Source organism: Emys orbicularis, chromosome 7 (genome assembly GCF_028017835.1).
Source record: "Emys orbicularis isolate rEmyOrb1 chromosome 7, rEmyOrb1.hap1, whole genome shotgun sequence".
NCBI lineage: Eukaryota > Metazoa > Chordata > Testudines > Emydidae > Emys > Emys orbicularis.
Window position 1 is genome coordinate 13,805,874 of NC_088689.1, and position 24,654 is coordinate 13,830,527.

The 24,654-nt window shown below is 38.5% G+C and overlaps 1 protein-coding gene across 1 annotated transcript in view; it reads left to right on the forward strand.

Moving 5' to 3' along the window:
- ATRNL1 (attractin like 1) overlaps positions 1-24,654 on the forward strand; it is a 1,044,719-nt gene that overhangs the window by 670,153 nt on the left and 349,912 nt on the right. The window contains exon 26 of the mRNA XM_065407744.1: positions 12,245-12,323. Within this exon, the coding sequence (XP_065263816.1) occupies positions 12,245-12,323 (79 nt within the window). The remainder of the gene's footprint in view (positions 1-12,244; positions 12,324-24,654) is intronic.

The window sequence follows — 24,654 nt, forward strand, 5'->3', positions numbered from 1 at the left end:
TTCATGAATATTACCCAAAAGAGCTACATTCATTGTGTGTGTGTGTGTGTGTGTGTATATATATATATATATATATATATATATATATATATATATATATATATATATATATATACATATATATATATATATATATATATATATATATATATATATATATATATATATATATATATAATTCTCACAGCAAAATGACTGACCAAGTATTATTATTTTATTCACCAACAATTGGGTAATAACACAGCAAAAGCATCCTATTGGTTAATAACTTAGATTGGTTAATAATTAAATCACACAGTGTTTTAATATCGTGTGTTGTAGACAGCCACAGGAGACACATTAAAGAGCCACATGCAGCTTACAAGCCTCAGTCTGAGTTATCACTGGCCTAGCGCATTGCTGAGATACAAGCCTAATGACTAACTTTATGTTGCATTCTCACAGAGCACGTGGTCCCGTCTGCCTCCTAACTATGTAAAGATGTCTGAACTTCCCAGCTCTTACAGATGACTGGCTTGTATGTATGTCCATGAGCCTCAGACTCAGGGAGGCAGATATCATGTATTCAGATAACTTTGTTGTTATTTATATGGGGCCAAAACCTGTGCACAAGTTTCCAAACCTTTGGAGAGATGGAGATGACACTAGAGGAGCCAGTCTGTCCTGGTGCAAACATTGTTATGCAAAACACATTATGTTTCACACATATGACTTGGCAGGGTCAACCTTCTGAATTTGTCAGAGTCCTCATGCAGGACAAATGCAGCTTCCGTGGCATACCCTCACACTGTCTTCGTCACACCATGTTGCATGACTGCTATTGCAACTATATATGTTTTTAGCAACAACAACAAAATATTTCCCTTATTAAGACTTGTTTTGGGAGAGTGATAAGTTCAGTAACCTCTATTCACTCTTGAAAGTCCTCCAGAGCTGATGCTTGTTTTGGCAGTTCTGCTGTTCTTTTTGACCTAGAACTCCTCAACCCATCTTCCTGGGGGCTATACTGCTCACTAAATTCCCACAAATGGGTGTATGCCAAGACTCCTTAAAGAAGAAACGAAGGTTACTACCTGTAACCAAAGTTCTTCAAGCTGAGTCTCTGCATATTCATGCTCTCTGCCGATCTTCTCCACTTATGGAGAGTCTTAGGTTAGGAATTCCTAAATTAATGGAAAGAACTAAAGGGCAGTTGGGGCCACTTCCCCTTTTATACCCTCAGAACCATCCAGAATAGGGAAATAAATGATTAGGGAATGGCCCCAATGGACACGGCTGTCCAGAAGGTTGCAGAAGCTCACACTGCGGGTGTCTTGATTCCACAATTGTGAGAATATGCAGAGGCTCATATTGAAGAACTTTGGTTATAGATAAGTAACCTTCATTTCTATATTAATTGCTGTTTTCATTGTTATTACTGTTTGTTATTTGTTCCAACAATGTGATGGGGAGCATTGCCTAGTGGTCAGGCTTAGGCCCTTGCAGAGGGGGTTTTGGGAAGGGAATCAGGTCCTCCCACTCCACTGGATTCCAGCCCAGGGTTCTGTGAGGATGGCAAAAGGATCTGCCATCCAGGAATGTCTTAAGGCTGCCCTATCTGGGCCACTTCCTACCATCCCTCTATTGTCCATAGTTTGCAGTCTGTACAGGAAAATTTGAAGTGGGTCTTCTCATCACATGGCACCTCTGTGTGACTGGGCATGGTGTGGTAACTCTCCCCCTCTTGGAGTGGCAGCTTCCTTTGGTACTTTGGCCCTTCAGCCATGTTAGTTCAGTCTCTCTCCCCTTCAGGGGTAGTCCATAAACCAAACACAGGGAGTCAACACAAATAAATTGGGTTAGTAAGTGCAAGGGGGATATGCTTCCCTCTCAGGGTCTATCAGAAGCCAGTCCTCCCTTTCCTCAGGTAGGGACCTTCAGGCAGTTGTGGGCAGGAGAGATCCCACCTTCACTCAATCCTTTCTTAGGAGCTGCAAGGTAAAGGTCCTTTCTCTTCCCTGGCCTGCCCACAAGTGAGCTGTTCGGCTCCCTTTTAACTCTTCTCCAGCCTGTGCATCTCTTGCAGGGTGGCAGGGTGTGGTGAGGAGGGGACTGGCTTAGTCCAGAGCAGCTCATTAACCTCTTGTTCTCCAGTGTGGGGTTTATATACCCCATCACAGTTGTATAAGACACAAAGATAAAGGATAAAAGTTTCAAAAATAAGTCCCATTTTTAAACATGTTAGTCACTTTGGGGCTAAATTTGTAATGGTTTTTAGGTGCCTAAAGAGGCAGATAGGTGCCTAGTGTCCTATGTATCAACTCCTATGGGAGTTAGGCACCTCAGCACTTTTGAAAATCCTACTTGGCGCCTATCTGCACCTTTTGGCGCCTAAATACTTCTAAAACCTGGCCTAATTTCCAATTATTTTCAATGAGATGTAGGCTCCTAAAACCCAGATCCTCAAAAGTATTAGGCATCTAACTGCCATTGATTTCAATTGGAATTGGGCACCTAAAAATCTTTGAGGATATGGGCCCAAGTGCTGAAGTCACTTTTGAAAATGGGACTTAAGATCCTAAATCCTGTAGGCAGTTTTGGAAAAAAATATTGAAAAGAGTGGGACATAGTCCCTGTCCCACAGAATTTACAAATATAAGTAGAGCCACAGAGAAGGGTGAGAAATAGAAAAGAGGAGAAAGTCGGGTTGGGGGGAAGAGAAGGGGTCATTTGTTGGGATGGTTTTTGGCTTTTTTGAACTCAGTGGTGGGTAGAGGTGAGTTTTGAGGAAGAATTTACATGACTTTAATAGGACTACTCACCTAAGGAATACTGATGTGAATATAATGGCTTTCAGGATTGCTCCCAAAAATAGCATTATAAGTACTTTACATCTGGATAAGAAGAATTCTCCATATAATTAGTTTTAAATGAACTTGAAGGATGTTGCTTAACTTGTGTGATTTCACTTGAGACAAATTAATAAATACAAATTAACTTTTAAAGGAATTTTGATTGCACTTGCATTTTTAAATGTCATAGTTTATTTTAGATTGTATGCCCCATATTCAGACCCTATTTGCATTTTCTGGTTAAGAGGAGGCTCTGAGGATTTTTCTGCTGCTGCTATGATACTAGCAGAACAGAATTGGGAGCTATGAAGCAGCATCACAGCTGCAGGTAAATTAATTCTTCCTCTCAGTCGCCCATCTCTAAGGGTCCAGTTAGGGGAGACTGTAGAGCAACAAGTATGGATGAGGGGGAGATAATGATCAGCTGATGTGGCGTGGGCAAGACAAATCTGAATCAGGGTAGTGGTGAATAAATCTAGGTTGATATGAAAGAGGAATGATCTAAGGGAAGGGCAGTGATAAACTCTCAGCTGCTGAACCGAGCAGGTGTTAGCAGGCTGGTTACAGAGCAAGACATGAATGGAATGTAGGGTTACAAGCAGCAAGTGCATGGACCCTGATTCACAACTAGCAAGATTAAAAGGAGGTCCTTTAATCATCTGAGTGGTTGTGGTATATGGGCTTCAGAGCTAATGTGTTTCCATGGCTGTGGTGGCAGCAGAATCTCTCCATCATAAAGTAACAAACACCATTGGGATTCCTTAGACTCTCTTAAGGCTGCCCTATCTGGGCCACTTCCTACCATCCCACACTGTTATCAGCTGAGACTTACTCATCCCACTTCATCATCAGACTCCCCTTCCTCCCAGCCCCTGTACTTTCCCAATTCCAGAACCAAAATACTTTATTGTAAAGATCGCTAATTGTAAAACATACACTTTTCTCATCTCTGTCATCACAAATAGCTGATCAGTTGTACTTCATCCTGGCCTAAATCCAGCCTGTTTCTCTGCAAGCACTGTTTCCATGTCCCTCTTCATTCTCTTCTGCAACGACTTGATGAATACTTTTCCTGGCACACTCAATAAGCTAATTCCTCTGTAATACTTGCACTTACTCTTATCTCCTTTTTTAAAAGATCATTACTATTAATGCTTTCCCCCATTCACTCCGCACTTGCTCTTTACTTGTAAATCTTGTTGAATAGTTTGTGCATCACCTTTACCATGTGACCCTCGCCTGTTTGCAACAGCTCTACATCTGTGTTGTCATTTCCTGGCACCTTTTTCTTTTTCAAACTTTATTGAGATCTTTACTACTACTACTAAGAATTCCAGATTGTGCTCTCCAATTTTTGTACTGGGAAGCTTCTTCAGGACAGTTTCATCTACTATGTACTGCATGTTGTACAGGACTTCAAAATATTCTTTCTTTGCTTGTTTGTCTGTCACCACTGACATCTTCAGTACATACGTTCTCTACAAGTCTCTTATCTTGTGATAAAACCCTTGTGTTGCAATTCTCTTTCTGTATGCTTCTGCTTTTTTACATTGTTCATTTATCCAGTTATCTGTGTCTTTCTTTGTTTTCTCTCTCTGGTCAACCCATTGTACTCTGCTAATAGACTTGCAGCTTCCTACACTTGTCACTCAACTGCAGCACTTAATCTATTGTCCATCTTGGTTTCTTTGTGTTGACCTTATACCCCAAAACTTGTTCAGCCGCTCTTATAATCTAATTTTTTAAACTGTTTCATGTCTCTTTAACATTCATTTCTTCTTTCACCAGAGTCATGATGTTTCTCCACTAGGCTTCTTTGTTTTCTTTCCTGAAATTTGGCTCTTTCAATTTACCCACACTATAGATCTCAGTTCTTGGCACTTTTTCAGTTGCCCTTAGGCTCAACCTCATTGATGCTAACACTAACTTATGATCCTATTGATATCAGCCACAAATAATCTGAATGTCAATACATCTGATTTCCATTTGAGATTCACAATTATGAAGTCTATCATTTTCTTTGTTTGCCCATCAGATGATATATAAGTCCACTTCCTCTGCAGCTTTCTTTGTTGAAATAGCATGTTTTTTATCACAAGGTTGTAAGTTAGGTAGAAATTTAGCTGCCTTTCTCATCTTTTGTTTTCTTCATCAAGTCCAAATCTGCCCTTGCTCCAGCCCAGGAATTCCAATCCGATACTACTTCCGCATTAAAATATTCCATCACCAGTTCATCTTGTCTTGAAACTTTGTGTATTGCTTTCTGTAGATCATGATAAAATATGTCCATTTTTTTCTCTGGCACTGCTAAGGTTGGCACATGTACTATTGTGACTGCATCCGATTTTATTCTAAATCTCACCCTCAGCATATGAGGCAATATCAGGTTAAATGTCATAATTGCCTGGCTTTAGCAACAATGCAACTCCATCCTGGTGTCCACCATCTTTTCTTCCTGATGTCAGTGTCCTGTGTTCATCCTGATAGAATTCTCCTTTGCCTGCCCATCTCTTTTTGGCTACATGAATAATTTCCCACTATATCATTACCACAAGTGCTCCAGCCTGGTATAATGTTCTTTCATTTCATATTCCAATTTGTGTATTGTTGTGTTTGTTCCAACGGCATACTTTTCACTCCTCCCTCGGTTTCCAATTGGTGAATGTGGTTCTTGTTTGTCTGGGCACCTGCATTCTTTTGTTTCTCTTTCCAGTCTTCATTCAGTTTCTATGGTCCAGTACTAGCCAAGTGTTCAACCACAACTCTTTGGCTTTGTGGTTGACCAGTGTATTGTACTCCATCTACAACACTGCTCTGAGCTATCCACTAGCTTGCTCCAGTACTGTTTCTACCAGTGTTATACTTTGGAAGTTGTTTTGCTGGCTTCACTGTAGGAGATTTCGTGCACTTGGAAGGCCAGACAGGTTTTCATTAGCAGCCACTGCTAACTACCCTCACAAGGTTTAGCATACCAGCCAAGGCAAGGTCCTGGAGTGAAATGCACACGCAGCTACTAGGAGCCACTAGTGAGAGTTGAGTGAGTCACCATGACCAACTTGCAGGCAAAGTCCATTGACTTTGAAAGTCAGTGGGACTTAGACTACTATGGGTCTTAGCTAACAAAGTCAATTACGTCCATATATTTAAAGGTAATTAGGCACCAAAGGATGCAGATAAACACCTGTTGGGATTTTCAGAAGTGCTTAGATGTCTAACTCCTATTGAAACCTGTGGGAGTTAGGCATCTATTCTGAAATCCCAATACATTTTTAGGTGCACACATTCTTTTAAGAGTCTGGCCCTTGGACAATGTTGAGAATTTTACCCATTGTATTCGTTTGTTATGTGGACAGGGTAAGATTTTTGAGGTCTTAACTGTTCATTTAATTGATTGTTAAGTTCTTGTGTTTTGTAAACAATGTGGTAGGTAAATATATTTTTCCCTTTTCAATCTTTTTTTTTTTTTTAAGCAAAGGTTGTTTTTTTTCTTGTTTTTGGAATAAAATGAGATACACTTTAAAGAAATCATTAGTAAAATTAGTAAATCTGAAGAATGTTTAGCATAGAATTGGAGACATCTTTTAATTTTAATGGTGTCAGTTATGTTTGAACAGTTTGAAATGTTTGATTTGTATTTCTCCAACGTGGAAATATATCCTAAACAATAATGCAAACTAAAGTTTTAGATAAAATCCTGGAGTCTGTGTAGTCATATATGCCTGAGCATGCCACATGCATTTTAACATTTTTTAAATTTCTCTTTGCACTTAAAAAAGAAGAGAATAAAAGTTGGACATTTGAATTTCTGCTTAGAAATTTTATTTAATTTCACCTTCCTTTCATTTATAATACCAATTCCTCAAATGTATACTTCTTTTAATGAAAACATGTCATTCTAAGTTATTTGTACTTGTGTTTGTATGTGTGTTAACAGGAATAAATATGTTTTCATTTATTATAATTAAACATGAATACTCATTAAGATACAGAGTGCAGTTTGTTTATAACAGCACACATTCATTATAGACCTTAGAAACAAAACTGTATTTCTTTAGGGGCTGTTTCCTGGGGAAACGTATTGATAATGAAAAAGAATTCTACAGTATGTCTTTCTCTTCCTCATTAGCACATCAGGTTTGAGAAATCTTTACGTGTAGTTTATTATGAAAAACCCTGATTACTTATATATAAAAGAAAGAAAACCAAACATTGAAATTCATTGTTTTTGACCAAGAAAAGGTCACACAAAAATGTTAATTAAAATGTTCATCCATGTAATTTCCAAAGTACTAGTGTTGATGCTTTTTGTGGCAATTTCTTTGGATCAGGCAATTTCTGATCTTGATCCTGCACGACTAGTAAAATCATCTTAAGAACATAAAAACAGCCATACTGGATCAGACCAAATGTCCATTCAGCCCAGTATCCTGTCTTCTGACAGTGTTCAAGGCCAGGTGCCCCAGAGGGAATGAACAGAACAGGTAATCATCTAGTGATCCATCCCCTGTCGCTCATTCCCAGCTTCTGGCAAACAGAGGCTAGGGACACCATCCCCTCCCATCCTGGCTAATAGCCATTGATGGACCTATCTGCCATGTATTTATCTAGTTCTTTTTTGAACCCTGTTATGGTCTTAGCCTTCACAACATCCTCTGGCAAGGAGTTCCACAGGTTGACAGTGTTGTGTGAAAAAATGCTTCCTTTTGTTTGTTTTAAACCTGTTGCCTATTAATTTCATTTGGTGACCCCTAGCTCTTGTGTTATGAGAAGGAGTATATAACACTTCCTTATTTACTTTCTCCACACCAGTTATGATTTTATAGACCTCTATCATATCCCCCCTTAGTTGTCTCTTTTCCAAGCTGAAAAGACCCAGTCTTATTAATCTCTCCTCATTCGGAAGCCGTTCCATATCCCTAATAATTTTTGTTGCCCTTTTCTGAACTTTTTCCAAGTCCAATATGTCTTTTTTTGACATGGGGCAACCACATCTGCATGCAGTATTCAAGATGTGGGCGAACCATGGATTTATATAGCGGCAATATGATATTTTCTGTCTAATTATGTATCCCTTTCTGAATGATTCCCAACATTCTGTTTGCTTTTTTGACTGCCGCTGAACATTGAGTGGATGGTTTCAGAGAACTATCCACAATGATTCCAAAATCTTTTTCTTGAGTGGTAACAGCTAATTTAGGCCCCATCAATTTTATATGTATAGTTGGGATTATATTTTCCAATGTGCATTACTTTGCATTTATCAACATTGAATTTCATCTGCTATTTTGTTGCCCAATCAACCAGTTTTGAGAGATCCTTTTGTAGCTCTTTGCATTCTGCCTGGGACTTAACTATCTTGAGTAGTTTTATATCATCTGCAAATTTTGTCACCTAACTGTTTATCCCTTTTTCCAGATCATTTATGAATATGTTAAATAGGACTGGGCCCAGTACAGACCCATGGGGGACACACCACTATTTACCTCTCTCTCCATTCTGAAAACTGACCATATATTCCTACCCTTTGTTTCCTATCTTTTAACCAGTTACCAATCCATGAGAGAACCTTCCCTCTTATCCCATGACTGCTTACTTTGCTTAAGAACCTTTGGTGAGGGACCTTGTCAAAGGCTTTCCAAAAATCTAAAAACACTATATCCATTGGATCCCCCTTGTCCACATGCTTGTTGACCCCCTCAAAGAATTCAGGTAGATTGGTGAGGCATAATTTCCCTTTACAAAAACCATGTTGACTATTCCCCAACAAATTATGTTCATCTATGTATGATGTAATTGAATGGGACTTTTTTTCATTTGACTGTTTCTCATAAGATCCTACCTGTATTTTATCATCTTCCATCCTCTCCTCCTTATTAGGACATAGGGAATGTCCACATGCTCCTCTGCACCTGTTGGCTTTCCCCCTGCCCTTAGTTTAAAAACTGCTCTACAACATTTTTAATTTTAAGCGCCAGCAATCTGGTTCCATTTGGGTTTAGGTGGAGCCCATCTTTCCTGTATAGGCTCTCCCTTTCCCAAAAGTTCCTAATAAAAGTTCCTCCTCAGTTCCTAATAAATCTAAACGCCTCCTTCCTACATGTTCGTCACATCCACGTATTGAGACACTGCAGTTCTGCCTGTTTAACTGGCCCTGCGCGTGGAACTGGAAGTATTTCAGAGAATGCTACCATGGAGGTCCTGGACTTCAATCTCTTACCTAGCAGCCTAAATTTGGCCTCCAGGACCTCTGACCTATCCTTCCCTATGTCATTGGTACCTACATGTACCACAACCACCGGCTCCTCCCTAGCACTACACATAAGCCTATCTAGATGTCTCGAGAGATCCGCAACCTTCGCACCAGGCAGGCAAGTCACCTGCGTTCTCACGGTCATTGCAAACCCTGCTATCTATGTTTTTAATGATCGAATCATCCATTACTAATACCTGTCTCTTCCTAATAACTGGAGCTCCCTCCCCCGGAGAGGTATCCTCAATGTGAGAGGATGCCACAACATCATCTGGAAGGATGCCTTCTTTATAGATTATAGGCAAGGTAACTTGCCACTGATTAAGAACCGAAAAGTCTGGTCCATCTCCCATAGAATGCAGTTGGAGTCTTTCCATTGATTTCCATAGGAGCTGGATCAGGCTTCAAGTGAGAGGAGTAATGTAAGAACTTGCATCTTACTGGCCTCAGGTCTGCTGCCTGTATACAGTTTTTTTCCTGGCAGCTCAAGAGAAATATGCAGGGATGAGTTGAATGAGAGCATTTCCTATTAAAAGGGGTCTAGATCCTGGCAATGGTCTATGGGACCACTCAAGGGATGCATCACTGTGCTGCTCTCAGTGGGGCTCTTGGGATACAGCTAATTGGTCAGCCTGACCAGCTATCTGTTCTATCTCTGGTATGCCCTAACTCTCTCATGCTCATGTATCCACCCTTGGATTCCTGCAGTTTCAAGTCCCACCACTGTAAACTGTGGTAGGTGACTGTTATCCCCATTTGTCCCTGAGATGGATCTGTAGGAGAGGAGGGAACGAGCAAGTAATTTACCCTTATCTCGTGTTTTGTCCCAGAATGGTTCTTTGCTCTGCTCAGCCCCAAGGGTTATCACATAGTCTACTAGTCCCTGATTTCAACCAAAAACTGGAGATGGGGGCCAGGGACAATTTTTTAAAAAAGAAGTTAAAATATTAACAGAAATAATGAAATAAATAGTTTTAACAATAAATGTATGTGCATTCTACAATAGTGAATCTATGTTCATATCCGTTTGCTATTATAGCGATTGTAGCAAAAGCTTTTGGTGGAATACCTCTTCTTAGCAAAAACCACACTATGTTAATAAAAGGGTGCATGGCTTAAAATTTCTTATTGCATTGGATTCTCTCAATAAGAACAGTTGCAAAAAGATGATTTACATTTAGGCTCATTAAATAGTGGCATTGAAATTCCTCTTCTGTATTCCCTAAAGTTCCTGAACCTGCACCTGGCTCTCATGCATCCTTTATTACAGTTCATTTACTCTCCTCCTTCCCATTCCCCCCCAAGTTTTCTATAGGGAAAATAATTCTGAAGTTTGCAGAACTGTTCTGATCCATGGGTTTTGCTATCTTGCAGCTACAAGAACCACTGAAAACTCAATTACTTAAAAAAAGATCTGTACCAGAAATAAATAAAAGCACAACATAATTGTAAATAGTGGTCCTAGAAGGCGTGAGACCACATTTTTATTTCCCACAACAGTCCCAAAGAGGATTAAAGAACCCTCAGAAGAAATGTTGGCCATTGACATTGGCCATTAAGAGGAAGGTAGAGCTTTGCATTTAGAAGCAGAGCCTTTAACTGTTCTTTTCCACTGCCAAGTTCGGGGCGATCAATCTTCTTGAATCTGGACAGCCAGATTTGATTGTGTCAAGTAAAACTAAGCTGTTGATTTGAATTACTTAATTGACCTGCTTCTTAACGGAAGCTCCTTCCGCCTCACATATATGGTTCTTCCTTCTGCTAAGCTTAGGTGCCACTGTAGCAGGCTTTCTCAAGGATGTCCAAACAAGGAATTGATAAAAGGGGTTTAGGAGGTTCCCAGTGAAAAGGTCTTTAAATAAAGAAAATATTGATTAAAAATTCGAACTCCATGTATTTTACAGTATTGATAGAACTTAGGTTATGGGGTTTGGACATAGTTTGTTATTTTATTTTTTTAAATATATGAAGATGCAGCTGACTGTGGCCTGCAGCCGATGAAATGTTTGGGCTCTCTCATTCCAGAGTGTTGTCCACATCACAATTATTATTAACGGGCACCTGAATTAACAATCTCAGAAGAGCAACTAAAGAATGAATTGACATGGACTCTTGCCCCTAGAGACAGATCTTCCAGGTTGTAATTTCAGTCCTGTTGGCAAGCTGGTCTTGGGAATACTATGCACAAGACAAGTACTAGTGTTAATCAATGGTTCTTAGCTAGAAAATCCTTGATTATTTTTTTTTAAATGGCTGTACAGACCAATTCAAAGGTATCCTGGACTCTTACAGTGGATTCAAGCTTTTATAATCTTTTTGCCTTCCCCCTCACTATAGAAAGCTTCAGTAGGATGTGGTGGGATTCTGTACAGCTTCTCTCCAAAATGAGTGGATGGAGGGAATTACTAATACTCCACAAGAAGATCTAGCTTAGAGAACTATTGTCAAAAATTAGAATGATAAATGTTTGGAATTTTTGAATAGGGGAGGGAAGGCAAATGCTGGGTGGGATTCGGAAGTATAGAGATTTAATAACTCAGGTATTACACAAATCAAGCGGATTTTTACTGCTCTTTCTTTGGGAATATAACATAGCAATATTCTTTGAAGTGTTGTTATTCAAAGAAGTTAGCAAAGGATATACTCGGTACACTGGACAAAATGTATCCACTGCTGCCTGTTATGCCAGTCTAAAACATCATACTAATTAATGTCTTGCCAAGTTGCAGTACCTGCCTTCCTTTAAATTACTGATAGCCAAACCGGAGAAAAGTATAGACACATGAAATTTCCTTATTCAGATAACTGATTTTTCCAAAAATAGATTGTCATTTTCAGTTAATTTACCTTCTTTTTCTTTTGGTGACTCTACTGTGGGCCTGCTGGAAATTAACTTGCTGTAGTGGAGACAGGAACAGTGTTTGGTGGAGATAAGCACAGCCTTCAGGATGTGCATCCCCTTCTGACTTGAAAGCTAGGTGATTGACAGCTATCAATCATCATGACCAAGTTCAATTCTCCTTCATTTTTCTGTTTAATGCTCCTGCTTTAATGCATTACTGTCAGCCTTGTTTCCCTCACAATGTACATAATTATTTTCCAGAGCGGTTATATAAGATAATTTGATCTTAATTCTTTTCTTCTTCTTTTTTTGTAATTGCAGTTGTTTTTTGTCCTTACTGCTGGTGGCTGCTGTCGTTTGGAAGATCAAACAAACCTGTTGGGCTTCTCGACGGAGAGAGGTATCAATAACATTAGGATTACTATGATGGTTTTATCTTTCAGAGTGAATTCAGAGCTGCAGGTGAAATTAAAGTAACTCCCTTCAAATACATCATCTTTACTTGCCAAGTTTTTTTTTGCTAAGGCAGAACAAGTGAATCTGCTTTCTTTCCCTAGTGTAAGATTATTACTTTGCTGTGGAATATGCTCTCTACTGCTGTCAAAATGAGACAGTGTAGCAGAAAAGTTGATAAACTGCAAGTAATACAGTGCCTGATGACACAGTACCTTAATGTACCTTTCCTTGATGCCATTCTTTATTCTCATATTTATTTGTCTTATTTGAATGTAATTAGTATTAAGTCTTCATTGTGCTAGGCACTCGTTCAAACACTTTGAAAGGGACAGTCCTGCCCAGAAGAACTCAGTGTCCTTAGTGCTTGAGTTCATTTTATTGATTTTAAAATTATTGAGGGAAATTCTGGACCCATTCAAGTCAATAGAAGTTTTACCATTGATTTCAATGGGGCCATGATTTCACTCATAAAGTTTTGTATACAAAGTTGCCATATTCTCTGTTGGTGTGAATTGGTATAGCTCTTGGGAAAAATAGCTTGTAATATCCCGTCTTATTTTGTTGAAAAAGCCATTGTTGATGAGGTACAACTCTAGTTTGCATAAATACGTATGCAGTATGACTCCAAAAGCTGAAAAGGGTTTAAGGCACTGATCTTTGCCCTTAAACAGTTGGTGACACATTTGTAATGTTAGCAAATATCACTTATTTGACTGGAGTTTAAATTTAAATACTGTTTTTTTCTCTGTGGAATTGATTTATCTTATAGTGTCCTGACAGTCTATTAAGTATGAATATGCTTTGAATCAAAATTATTTTTTCACTGTATATCTACACTGAATTCATGCATGCTTTAGAAGTATCAGGTAACTAGTTCTTACTGAATTCTTGCAGTGAAATTGTAATACCCAATTATAGCTTTGAACTGATGCAACAAAGAAACCCCTATGCTACTATAGTCATTTTACGATAGGTATTGTCTTATTCAAAGGAACAATATCCGATAGACCTATCTCAAAGGGCATGTGTTGTGTGTGTGTGTGTGTGTATATATATAACATTACTTGGAAAATACAAAACAAGTTACTTTAAACTATGGTCTTCTATTTAACTTCTTAGTATTCTATTTGATCCTATCTCAATGCTTAATTCTTTCTGAGTAATTCTGTGCAACAATGTATTGTGAAGGAATGCAGCAATTGCTTGATTCTATTTCTCACTTTAATCAGATTATTTTAATAAAATATTTAAAAATAAGTGAGAAATTCCTGACTTTATAGATTTAGTGGTCTTTGTGTACTTTCTGGGGTTATTCTCCTAGATGTTTGAAAAAATACTATTAGAATGACCCCAAGTGTTCTCTGTAAACCACTTTGACATATTTGTCATCATGGGAAAAGATGATGGAATTCTTAGAAGCGTTCTTTCTTTGATGGCATAAGAAGAGTTTGGTAGCTATAGGAATGTGTATGAACTCATAACTACTGACATATAAGCACAAGCCAAAGGAGCTCTGCCATAAATCAGTTTCATTTACAGAGCAAAACTGGAAATATTTTTAAATGTGAGCTGGGCTGAATCTTTTTGAGACCCAGTCTGCAATACTATTCCTTGATTTTACTTCAGTTTAACTAAAGAAAATTAGATGTCACTCAGTCCTAAATATTTCATAGTTTGCTATGTGATAATGTGAACAGCTGTTTCTGTATATTTATAATGAGCAAGAAGATAACCGTTAGAGTATGTTATCATTATATAATTGTAAATGTTTAAGAAAATAGCCTTTATTTCCATTTTACCCCATCCCTTTATCTTGAGTGCAACACTTGGATAAGACTGTATTATTTAATGTTTCTCTTTATTTCTGGTTAAATAGCAGTAGTTTTACTACCCAGCATATCTTTTAGGGTTATTGGATACAAGTGTTACAAGTAAATATACCTGGTACTAAAATATACCTATTTGGATCAATGGGCTTTTCTGCCTCAATCGTTTAGTTTGCAGAACAGAAATGTTTGTTGCCTTTGACTCCTTCTCCAGTATATGATCTGTCTCGGGTCAGCTGCAGAAACTGTATGTGAGTCTGGTTATCACTGGGGAATTCAAGAGTGAAAACATAGATGGAGTGCAAGAAAAAAATGAAAATATAACGTTCTGTCATTATGAAGTCATTCTGTATTGTGCCAATCTTTCTTCCCCAGAGTAAATGGAGCCTGATTATCATATTGTGGCAAGCCTTTATTTCTCGGTAACTTCTTCTTAGTGAATTTCAGCAGGCTATTGACTTGAGTAAATTATTCCTTAAAGGTTTTATGGACTACTGAAAGGCAGGAGAATTCATTATAAGCAAAAATGCAAAACTGTGACCTGCTTTGAGCCTGACCTGAACATATGGCTAAATTGGGTCTTCACTGATATCAATTTGAGTTGAGCCTAGGCTCAATCCAGTCACTTTATGCTACATTTGGATTTTGCATTACATAGTAGGAATCTTAACAGGTCTTTTCCATTTTTCCCAAAATCTGGATATTTATTTTCCCATTCTTTTTACATCATCACATTGTAGTTATTTTTTTAAACCACCGCTGCTTGTTGAGCAGACATTTTCCTTCAGTTGTTCACAGATGTACAAAGGTCTTTTACCCAAAGGATTACATTAAATGTACAACCTAGCAACTTGTATGAGAAATTCAAAATGATTCCTTCCACTGTGCATTACATAGCGTTTTTCAACATTTAATCTTATTTCCTGTTATGTTGCCCATTCATCTCGCTTTGTAAAGGTTCTCTAAAATTTCTCAGTCTGAACACAAACTTACAAGGGTTAGTCATCTGCAAATTTTTCCAGCTCCCTGTTCCAGATCATTAATAGAGATTATTAATACAGATGGTAAATTAATTACTTTTAGAATGGAATCATTCTGCATAAAATGGACAGATACCTATACCTTATCCTCTCATCCTTTGCCATTCATTCAGAATGATCACTTTTCCAGATTATTAATAAATATATTTAAATTTTGCAATGTTGAAAGAAGACCATTTATTCCTATGTTTTTTTGTCTATTGGTCAGTTTCTTAATCCATGAAAACACTGTACTTCTCATCTCTTGTCTGCCTAGGTTCCTGTCTCTTGTGATGTACTTTGGCAAAGGCTTTTTGAACATCTGTATAAATTCTATCTGATTCTTCCATTATACTTTGACTTCTTGTTGAGCTCCCTCTCTTCTTCTCTTCTGCCCTCTGAAAGGGCAAGCAATAGCAGATTCCATCTCTCACCATCAAACCTATTCACCAAGTGCATTGGAAGAAAAAGTAAATAGTCTGTTTCCTTTATTTCATGGTTCCCAAAAGATCAATGGAGCGTTGAGCAAGAGAACATGAACAACTATTTAACAGGCATCACCTTAGCTAAATACAATAGCTCAGCAACACTACCTACACATGGCTTTGTAGAACACTGAAATGCTCAGCTCAGGGCACTTGATCCTGAGAAAGATGACATGGTATATTAACAGACTTTCTCACATGATTAAGAACCTTACAGCATTATTCTGTTGGACAGTGTTCTGGTTGTGGTGTATTGAAACCATCCTGGAGCAACAAGGATCAAGTTTGTGGGTGTTAAAACTGAAATCTTCCTTCACTGATCAGAGTAAAATTTACAAACACACAGGAAAATTTACCTAGGAGTTTCTGACAGATTCCTGGGGTACAACCTGGAACTGTGGGACTGCTGAACCCCCTTAACTTTCCACCCTGGGCTGTCTCTCACGATGCTTTCTTAGTGACAAGCAGCAAACCTCTCCAGGTCTGTGATCACTCAGTCAACAGCATGCAGGGACACATCCAGCTAAGTTGCATGAATTCTCTCTAAGCGACTCATAAACCATACACAGGAAAAGACCAGCAAATCCCACCAGCCTTGCACCCTGGATATATATGGTCTTACACTGCACAAGACCCTCTTGAGCAATGCAAGCTCATTAATTAGTTTGCCACTCCATCAAAGGATAGTGCACATGCACCAGTCTTTGTAATTTGAGCAGATTCCCCAAGCATTTTAGACAAACTCACTGGTAAAGATAAAACTTTAAAATAAGTTTATTAACTACAGAAAGATAGATTATAAACGGTAGGCATAAAGGTCAAAGATAGTTACCTAAGAAATAAAAAGTAAATACACATTCTAAATCCTAAACTTTATCAGACTCAATAAGATCTGAAACAAACAGTTTTTCTCACTCCACTGGATGTTGCAGGCAGGTTGCAGTTCTTAATAGACGGGCTGAATTCCCTTCTCAGCCTGGGGCCAATCTCCCCAGTTCAAAGTCTTTGTCTTTCCAGGATTCTTGTTGCCTTCAGAGTAGGTGGGGGAGGAGAAAGGTGGTCTCATGATGCCACTGTCCCTTATTTTATACTCTCAATTCATGTCCCTGGAAAAATGCTGGCCCAGACATATCCTGGTGGGCCCTGCTGAATGAGAGAATTGAGCAATCTCCATTGTGTGGTGCTTGTACAACTGTTTCTTATTGAATTATAAATCTCTTGTATACAATTCCCCTGCTGGTCAATGGTTGGTGATGGTTGTTTAAAGCTCAACTGGGTGTGGGTCCCTTCCTTTGTTGCCACTGTGGGCTAGCTGTGGGCGCCTCCCAGCCTCACAACATGTTTCAATAACAACCCTATAGCAAAGTCTCATAATTCCATTGTGATGGGGTGGACTAGGCCCAAAGGCCCCCTGCTGGAGCCCTCAGCGTTCTGCCACAGCCATTCCAGGAAAGGAGCAGTGGAGATGTCCTCCAAGTAGCCTAGAATGGTTGCGAGGAAGCAACCAATCAGAGGGACAGCTGGAACAGCCAATCAGGGATCAAGAGGGCCATATATAAGGAGCTGTAGAACAGAGCAGTAGTTAGTTGCTGCTTGGAGTTAGAGAAGAAAGGACTGTGTCCCTGGATGGAAGAGCAACAGGACCAAAGACAGTCTGCTAGCAGGGGCTGGGGAAGTGAGAGGCTCCTGGCTGGCTACTAGGACTGAGCCTGAGACAGTTTGCTAGCAGGAACCAGGGGAGCAATGAAGGAGCTCCTGGCTGGCTGTGGGGACTGAGTAGAGCCTGAGCCTGGGGAGGGCCACAGGAATATAGTGTCTCCAGGGAGGAAGATACTGCCCCATATCAGGGCTGGACTACTTAAAGACCAAAGCCCAGGGAGCGCTAGAGAGACCACCAGAGGGGTACTAAGATAAACAGTATACCCTGGAAGGGGTCTGTTCTGGTTAACATGAAGACAATGTATGTGACTCAGCTGGAGGGCTGAGTTACTGAAAAAAACACCTGAGCACCACTAAAAGGGGTCACCAAAACTGAAAGAACGCAAACATACCCAACCAGAGGGGGTGTTCGCAGGAGGTAGGTGCTGACCCTGTTACATCAATATATAATGATGATATACATATTTTGACAGAACAATGCGTTTCAGCAGATCATGATCTTTCATATGATACTTTACAAGGCATTCTTTGTACAAAATATCATAGCCATACACAAGTAGTCAGTCTGGAGGTTACAGGATGCTATTTTGGGGTACAGTGCATCACAGAGTTCTAGATGGACTGTGAGAGGGATCTGTTTTCAACTCAGTCAGAGGCATTCCCAAGTTCTGCAGCAGGTTTGGGGCAGTAAAGAAGGCTTAGAATAGGCTCATTCAGCATAAAATTGTCAGTGACCTATTATATGCCTTATCCTTTTAGCCTTTTCCATTCATTCAGAGGGTGTTGTGAAAAATCAGAAGAAGAGTATATGTGAGGTAAATTTAGTTACTCCAGCCTGGACCTGAAGATCATGGTATGCTGACCTTCCCCTCCAAGTATTAGTGAACCTTCCTATTTAAAATAGAAAAACACAAAAGCCCATCTCCAGAGGCTTAGAGGCAGACCCGCATAGATCTAGGTCTCCTGGAATCAGTTATACTTTACCCTCCTGCTGAACAGATGTTCAGATGAACTGTTATTTCAGAGGCTAATTGTAAGCTCATAGCTGGTTCTGCCAGCCAGGAAATGGAAATAAAGCTCCAAGCCTCAGTTCTTTTAAGACCTTTTTCTCAGGGTTTGTTTATTATATGCCAGACAATTGCAGAAACAAAAAGCAAATCAAATGAAAACACTGGGCAATAACTATCCAGAGGCTTTTCCCATTTTAGCAAGCCAACGGGGAAGAGAACGCAACCCCCCCCAGTTCCCATTTGACCCAGCTTCCCCTTCCTTTTATACTCCGCTCCAAGCATCCGTGTAACCAGCTAGGACCTGTTAATCCTTTACAGATTGCAGCACCTGTACTTTCTCACGCTATCATAAGTGATTTGGTCAGTCTTGTCCTCCTGCTGTTTTCCCCCAAAAGCCTCACTGGTCTCCATTGTAGATTTCCTCACAACCAATACCCTTCTCATTCTCATCTCACTTATTGAGATCACTAGAGAATTGTCATCAACTCAGAAATGTTTTGCTATTCTCCGTCACACTTCATATTCAGAATTCACCCAGTAGCCCCTGCCATGAAATTTCAATCTAGGCCTTCTGTTTTCCTCCTTTCTACAAAAATTGATGCATAACTCAGATTCCCGAAATAGGAACATTGAAGAGAACATTTGTTGTCTCAGCATGTTCTGCATCTAAGCTATTCAGTCAATCCTCTCTTTAGAATGAATGTAACAGATTCGCTCATAGGTTATTATACTGAAGAGATTGGCAGTATATCAGTGAGTGCAAGATTGGCTCAAAGGTTTTGTCCCCATGAACCACTTAAGAATGAAAGTCCCTCCTCCCCCATATCTTGGATAGCATTTTCATTCAAAGAATTTTCTCTTTGCAGTAGATTAAGAAATTTCTTTTTGTTCACAATACAATATTGAGGGCACTCATTAGACTGATGATGGTGACAGTCCTGCTCAGGCAAGAATAGAATCCATGAAAGTTCTAGTTGAGTTACCTTAGCAAAGCACCAGTCCTTCACTAAGGCAATCAGGAGATAGACATGTATTCATTCATTCAGCCTTGTCCTGAGTTTTGAAGAGTTTGTTGTTTCTGCCGTAGAGATATGGATGCATATATATCCCAAGTAGATGCATATATAATTCTGCAGTTAATTTATTAAAAATGCTATTGAATATTCTTATAAAAATCTGTATTTTACATATTATAGTTGTACCTTACTTACCGGAAAGGTCCTATATATCTAAAAAGATGACTTATATATAATATACTATAGTCTCTTGAGAAATGAGCAAGTACTGCATGATTGCACATTTATGTAAAAATGTACAGAAGGCATTGGATTATATGTATAAAGTGCCTACTTAAATATAAAGGTTAATATAATTCCTTTATTTAAATTTTTGTATTTATAAACAGCATTTCATTACACAGTCAGTTGTGCACCATTTCTCTGTATGAAAGGGTAGTATATACAATCATAAAAACTTGAAATCACAGAGAATTCTCTCTTAATATAATGTGTGTGTGCCACACAGCTTATTGCTTTGTTTTATTAGATAAGCTTGTGTTCATTTAAAAAAAACCTTTCTACTCCTGATTTTAATATCAAGGTTGTTTTATTAATGTTATGCTTTCCAAGCAAATCTCCTGAGTAGTCAAAGGCTCTTAAAAAGGCACAAATGAAACTGAAATAGACTACTTCTTAATAACAGTAACAATTCATGTAATAGCTCCAAGCACATTTTTATGGCAACCCTATTGAGAATAAGAAAGTTTGCTTATGTAGATTGTACTAATGCATGTAAATATGTGAATTTCAGTGAGTAGCTATCTTACAGAAAAGACAGTTTCATTTTTTAAACTGTTCCTTTTATAAAAAGCCTTAATGGTCTTCAGTATATTTAATATAATTAATGGGATTTGACATGTTTAAGTTCAGAGAGTTAATACATCTGGGAATCTGTGTATTTGTGGAACATTTTTACAACAGCTTTGTATGTGCATGCATCCACAACTTCAAGACGTAAAAGACCCAATCCTGCAAACACTTATGTACATGAGTGAAGTGCTCAAGTGATTACAGTTATTAATGTGCATAAGATTTTGCAGGGTGAGGCATTTTGTGTTCTAAGGTTATGGACCCCAGAACACATACAGGTTTTTTTTTCTTTGTATCTTTCTGTGTGGCTTCCCAAAAAATATATAGCCCCTTATGCTGCAAATGTATGCAAGCTTAACTATAGACCTTGTGAGTAGTCCCCTTGAAGTCAATGGGTGGACTACTCACAGGACCAGATCCTCAACTGGAGTAAATTGTTGTAGCTCAGTTGAAGTCAGTGGAGCTATGATAGTGTAAACTGAGGATCTGACCCACAGTGTAAACTGTAAAGTTGAATGTAAACTGTGAGCTGAGGGTCTGACCTGCAATGCAGAAAGTTAAACGTGCATAAGTTTTTGAGAATCAGGGTGATATTTTGGAATGTAATATGTGACTTCCTAAAAATAAACATTTCATTATCTCCTATGTTGATAATTCTGAAATCATATATGTTACCAGTTGAAAGAGCCTCATCAGTAAAAGACTAATGAATAATTTAATGACAGTAGCAATAAAAGTTGTCCTGTCCTACTGGAAAGACATATTTTACTGAGTGACTTAACAAAGTGGGTTTAATATATACATCTCAAAGGGTGCCATAGCTGTCAATGTAAACAGAATAACAGCAGAATTCAATCATATTTGGAAATGTTTTGGATTAATAAGTGTGTACACACACAAACACAGTATAGTAAATATAGCCCTTTATTATAATTCTGAGATGCTTGCCTGAACAATTTCCATTCTAATTTTCTAACTTTTTGTCTCTTAGAGAAGTTTTCCTTTCTTAAAGCTTATATAGATGCACCATTGTATGATGTATCACTGCCAAATATTTTACTTTGGCAGTATAGTCCGCTGCTCTGTTTCTTTTTTTAAAAAATCAATACAAAAATCTGTTGGGGAAAAATAAATACAATTGTAAATGTTTTTGTTTTAGCTGTTCTGGGTGCAATATTTGGAGCAGAAAAACAATTCAAGGATTCATAACTGGGCCAAAAAAATGTGCTGCTTGCTGAAATTTGACCTATTGGTCTGAATTTTGAAAACTTAACACATCACAAGTGAATGTAAAAGAAACAGGAAATCAGTGAGTATGTGCAGACAGCATATTTAGTTTTAGATGCAGGTGACATTTATGAAAGTTTTCTAGCTATGAGATTCGTGTAGCTAGGGATATTAGTGTGTTTCACAAAAGTAGGATAGGTGAAGCTACAGTTATTCAAAGAAAATGATGTGACTACTGTATTCAAAGGAATTTATCATCATAGTTAGGAATTATACAGAATGGGTAAAAATAATATTTTATTGTTGTGCTGGAAGGTCTTAATGGTTGCTATCAATCACAGGTTAACCTGATGGGTGTGGTAAGTAGAAGGAGTAATTTAAGTTCCTTTATGGAGAGAGATAGCTGGAGACAATAAAAGCTGCTGCCAAAGACAACTGGATGCATGGCAAAGCCTGAACAGAGTTAAACTGTGTGGTGTGAGGGGTTTCCTGGGATTAGATGAAAACGCAGAGGCTCAGGGATAGTTTAGCAAACTGTGTGTGTCAGAAAAAGCCAGCAGACAGCAAGAGGACCAGTTGTGAGAGCATGGCCCTGGGAGGAAACTGAGAGCTTTCTTTGGGCAGAGTGCAAAGGCAACTTAGATTTCTGAGCAATGAAACCGCCTACTGTTGTTTGTTCCTACTATGTTCCAGGAAATATGTTCTTTGTAAATCAACAGGATTGCACCAAAGAAATATTGGCTAACTGCTCAGGTCAAAAGAGCAACACTGTTATATAAATTGATGTCACCTTCACTTCGAATATGGTGTTCATTTCTGGTGACCTTATTTCAAAATAGGTATAGTAGAAATAGAATGGATCTAGAGACAGACAACAAAAATTACTAGAAGTTTGGAAAGATTTCTCTGTGAAGAGAGATTGAAAAGATTTGGGATTTTAGTTTAGAGAAGAGATAAATAAGGGTGACAATAAGGTATGCAAAATAAGGAATGGTACAGAGAAAATTGGGTGCTCCTATTTAAGATTTCTCATAATACAAAGACCACTATAGTGGATGCTACTTCAACTTGAGCGGGATGATCATATGGTCTAGATCAGATCAGCGCTGGGAAACACAAAGGAAAGTTACCGCCAATGTTGCCCTTCCACCAAGGAGAACAGAGCACTTCTTGGCCACAGCTCAGAATCTGGGCCTAAAAGAAATATACAAGCACTTTCTCTTCCTTCCTTTATTACCCTCCAACACGCACTGTTTAACTGAAAGTGTATTTTTAACAGTCTCATTTAAAGATTGTCCACTATATTATAAATTGTCATAACATGGGTTCCCAATCTAATTTATGGAACACTTGAAACATTCAGAGCACTTGCTAATAGTCTGTAGAGAGTTGTCACATGATTCTGGAATCTCTTCATTGATTCTAGCTGTTTCTACAAGCATCCAAGGTCTTCAATGCAAAGATATCAATGTTTTCCTAATATTACTTTTCGGTGTAAGCAGTTGCTGCTGTTGGCAGAGGGATGTTGTCCCGTGGGAGGAAAGATGAATCATAGGACAAATCTTGGCCCCTTCTTTGAAAAAAGTTACTGAAATTCTCTGCCACTGTTTTAGGGAATTAAAATCAAGAATTTAGGCAATTATGAAGTACTCAAATTATTATTTTGGGAGGGCATCTAAGAACCAAGGCATTGTAGCTTTATTGCGAAAAGAGTGTATTCATGTTTGCTAATAGGAATACAAAAGAAAAGTATGTGGACCATTTGAATCATGCTAACCTTATCTTACAGTCTTCTAAATGCTAAAATAGTATGACACTGATGTGGTACAGTGGGAATTTTCTAATTATAATAGTTTATATCAAATGAATAATGAATTTTGAAAGGTATCGGTAAATATAACCACTAATTTAAACGGGCACAGTACCATGGGAAATTCATTAATACAATATAATTAATTCTTATCCCAGTTTCCTATATTTTTTAGGAAATAATTTTTTACTCTTTCTCCCATAGGGACAAATTCTGCCCTTGGATGGGCTTGTGTGGCTCCCACTGACTTAATTTTACATGTTAACACATTATTATAGTTGTGCAAATGTCACATAAGAATAGTCATTCCTCCTGATTTTTTTAGATCTTGATGTAATCATAAAAACTACATTTGAAAGTAGTCCTTCTATTTGCATTTTTATATATAGTTATAGGCCTAATGTCAAAGGCAAGATATCTATTCAGTTTCTTAAAGATTGCTATTTTGCAGAATATTTAAGGAAGATTATTAATCTGATGTTTTTAATAATATGTAACTGGTGTTTTATGTATTTATATATTTTCTTTTTCATGCCATTATTAATAACGAATAATAATGAAGTGTTAAGATTCTGTCTTATTCTATTTAGGTTTACGTTAGGATATAGATAATCCTATAACAGAAGGTAAAAGTGACTTTATCAGGCAAATATGTATTTTACAACCATGAATGTGTGTGTGTGTTTATGCAACTCTGCATATATAAAACTCAAGTGAGCAAGAGCTGTAGGATCAGGTCCTTCTATACCCCAGACAGCATTTTTTTAAATGGCTGATATACTCCTATTTAATATATATAAAATATGTGATGGGGTGTACTTGGCCTTTGCAGCTCCCTACAGGAGGCCCTGGGGTCTTATTGCACGCTCTCCCAGTATTGGAAGCATCCAATCAGAGCTCAGGAGGCTCAGATAAAAGGAGCTGCTGTGGTTTAGCATGTCAGTCCCTGGCTGGAACCAGAGGGGCAAGGAAGGGTGCTCTTCTCTAGCCAAGGGAGCTTGCGGGATAACCAAAGTTTGTTTCTGGCTGCATTTGCTTAAGCAGAGTTGTCAGGGAGACAGAGGAACTAAGAACTTTAACCCTGAGGTAAGGGTGAAGCTCAAGAGGGCCAAAGTACGAAGAGGCAGCAATGAACTAAATTGAGCAGTGCATACCTGCTATTTATAGGAACCCTTGGTTGGAACCCAGAATAGGGGGAGCGCCCAGAGTGGTGTAAACCCAAGAAGGGGACAGAGCTTATTTGAAAGCCTGAACAAAGAGATGAATTTAAAGGGCCCAGGGCCAGAAGGGGTTCATTTGGACTTTGTGACTTCATTGGAAGGTCCAGCCATGAAAGACCCAACCAAAGTTGGCCAGCAATCTGCAAGGAAC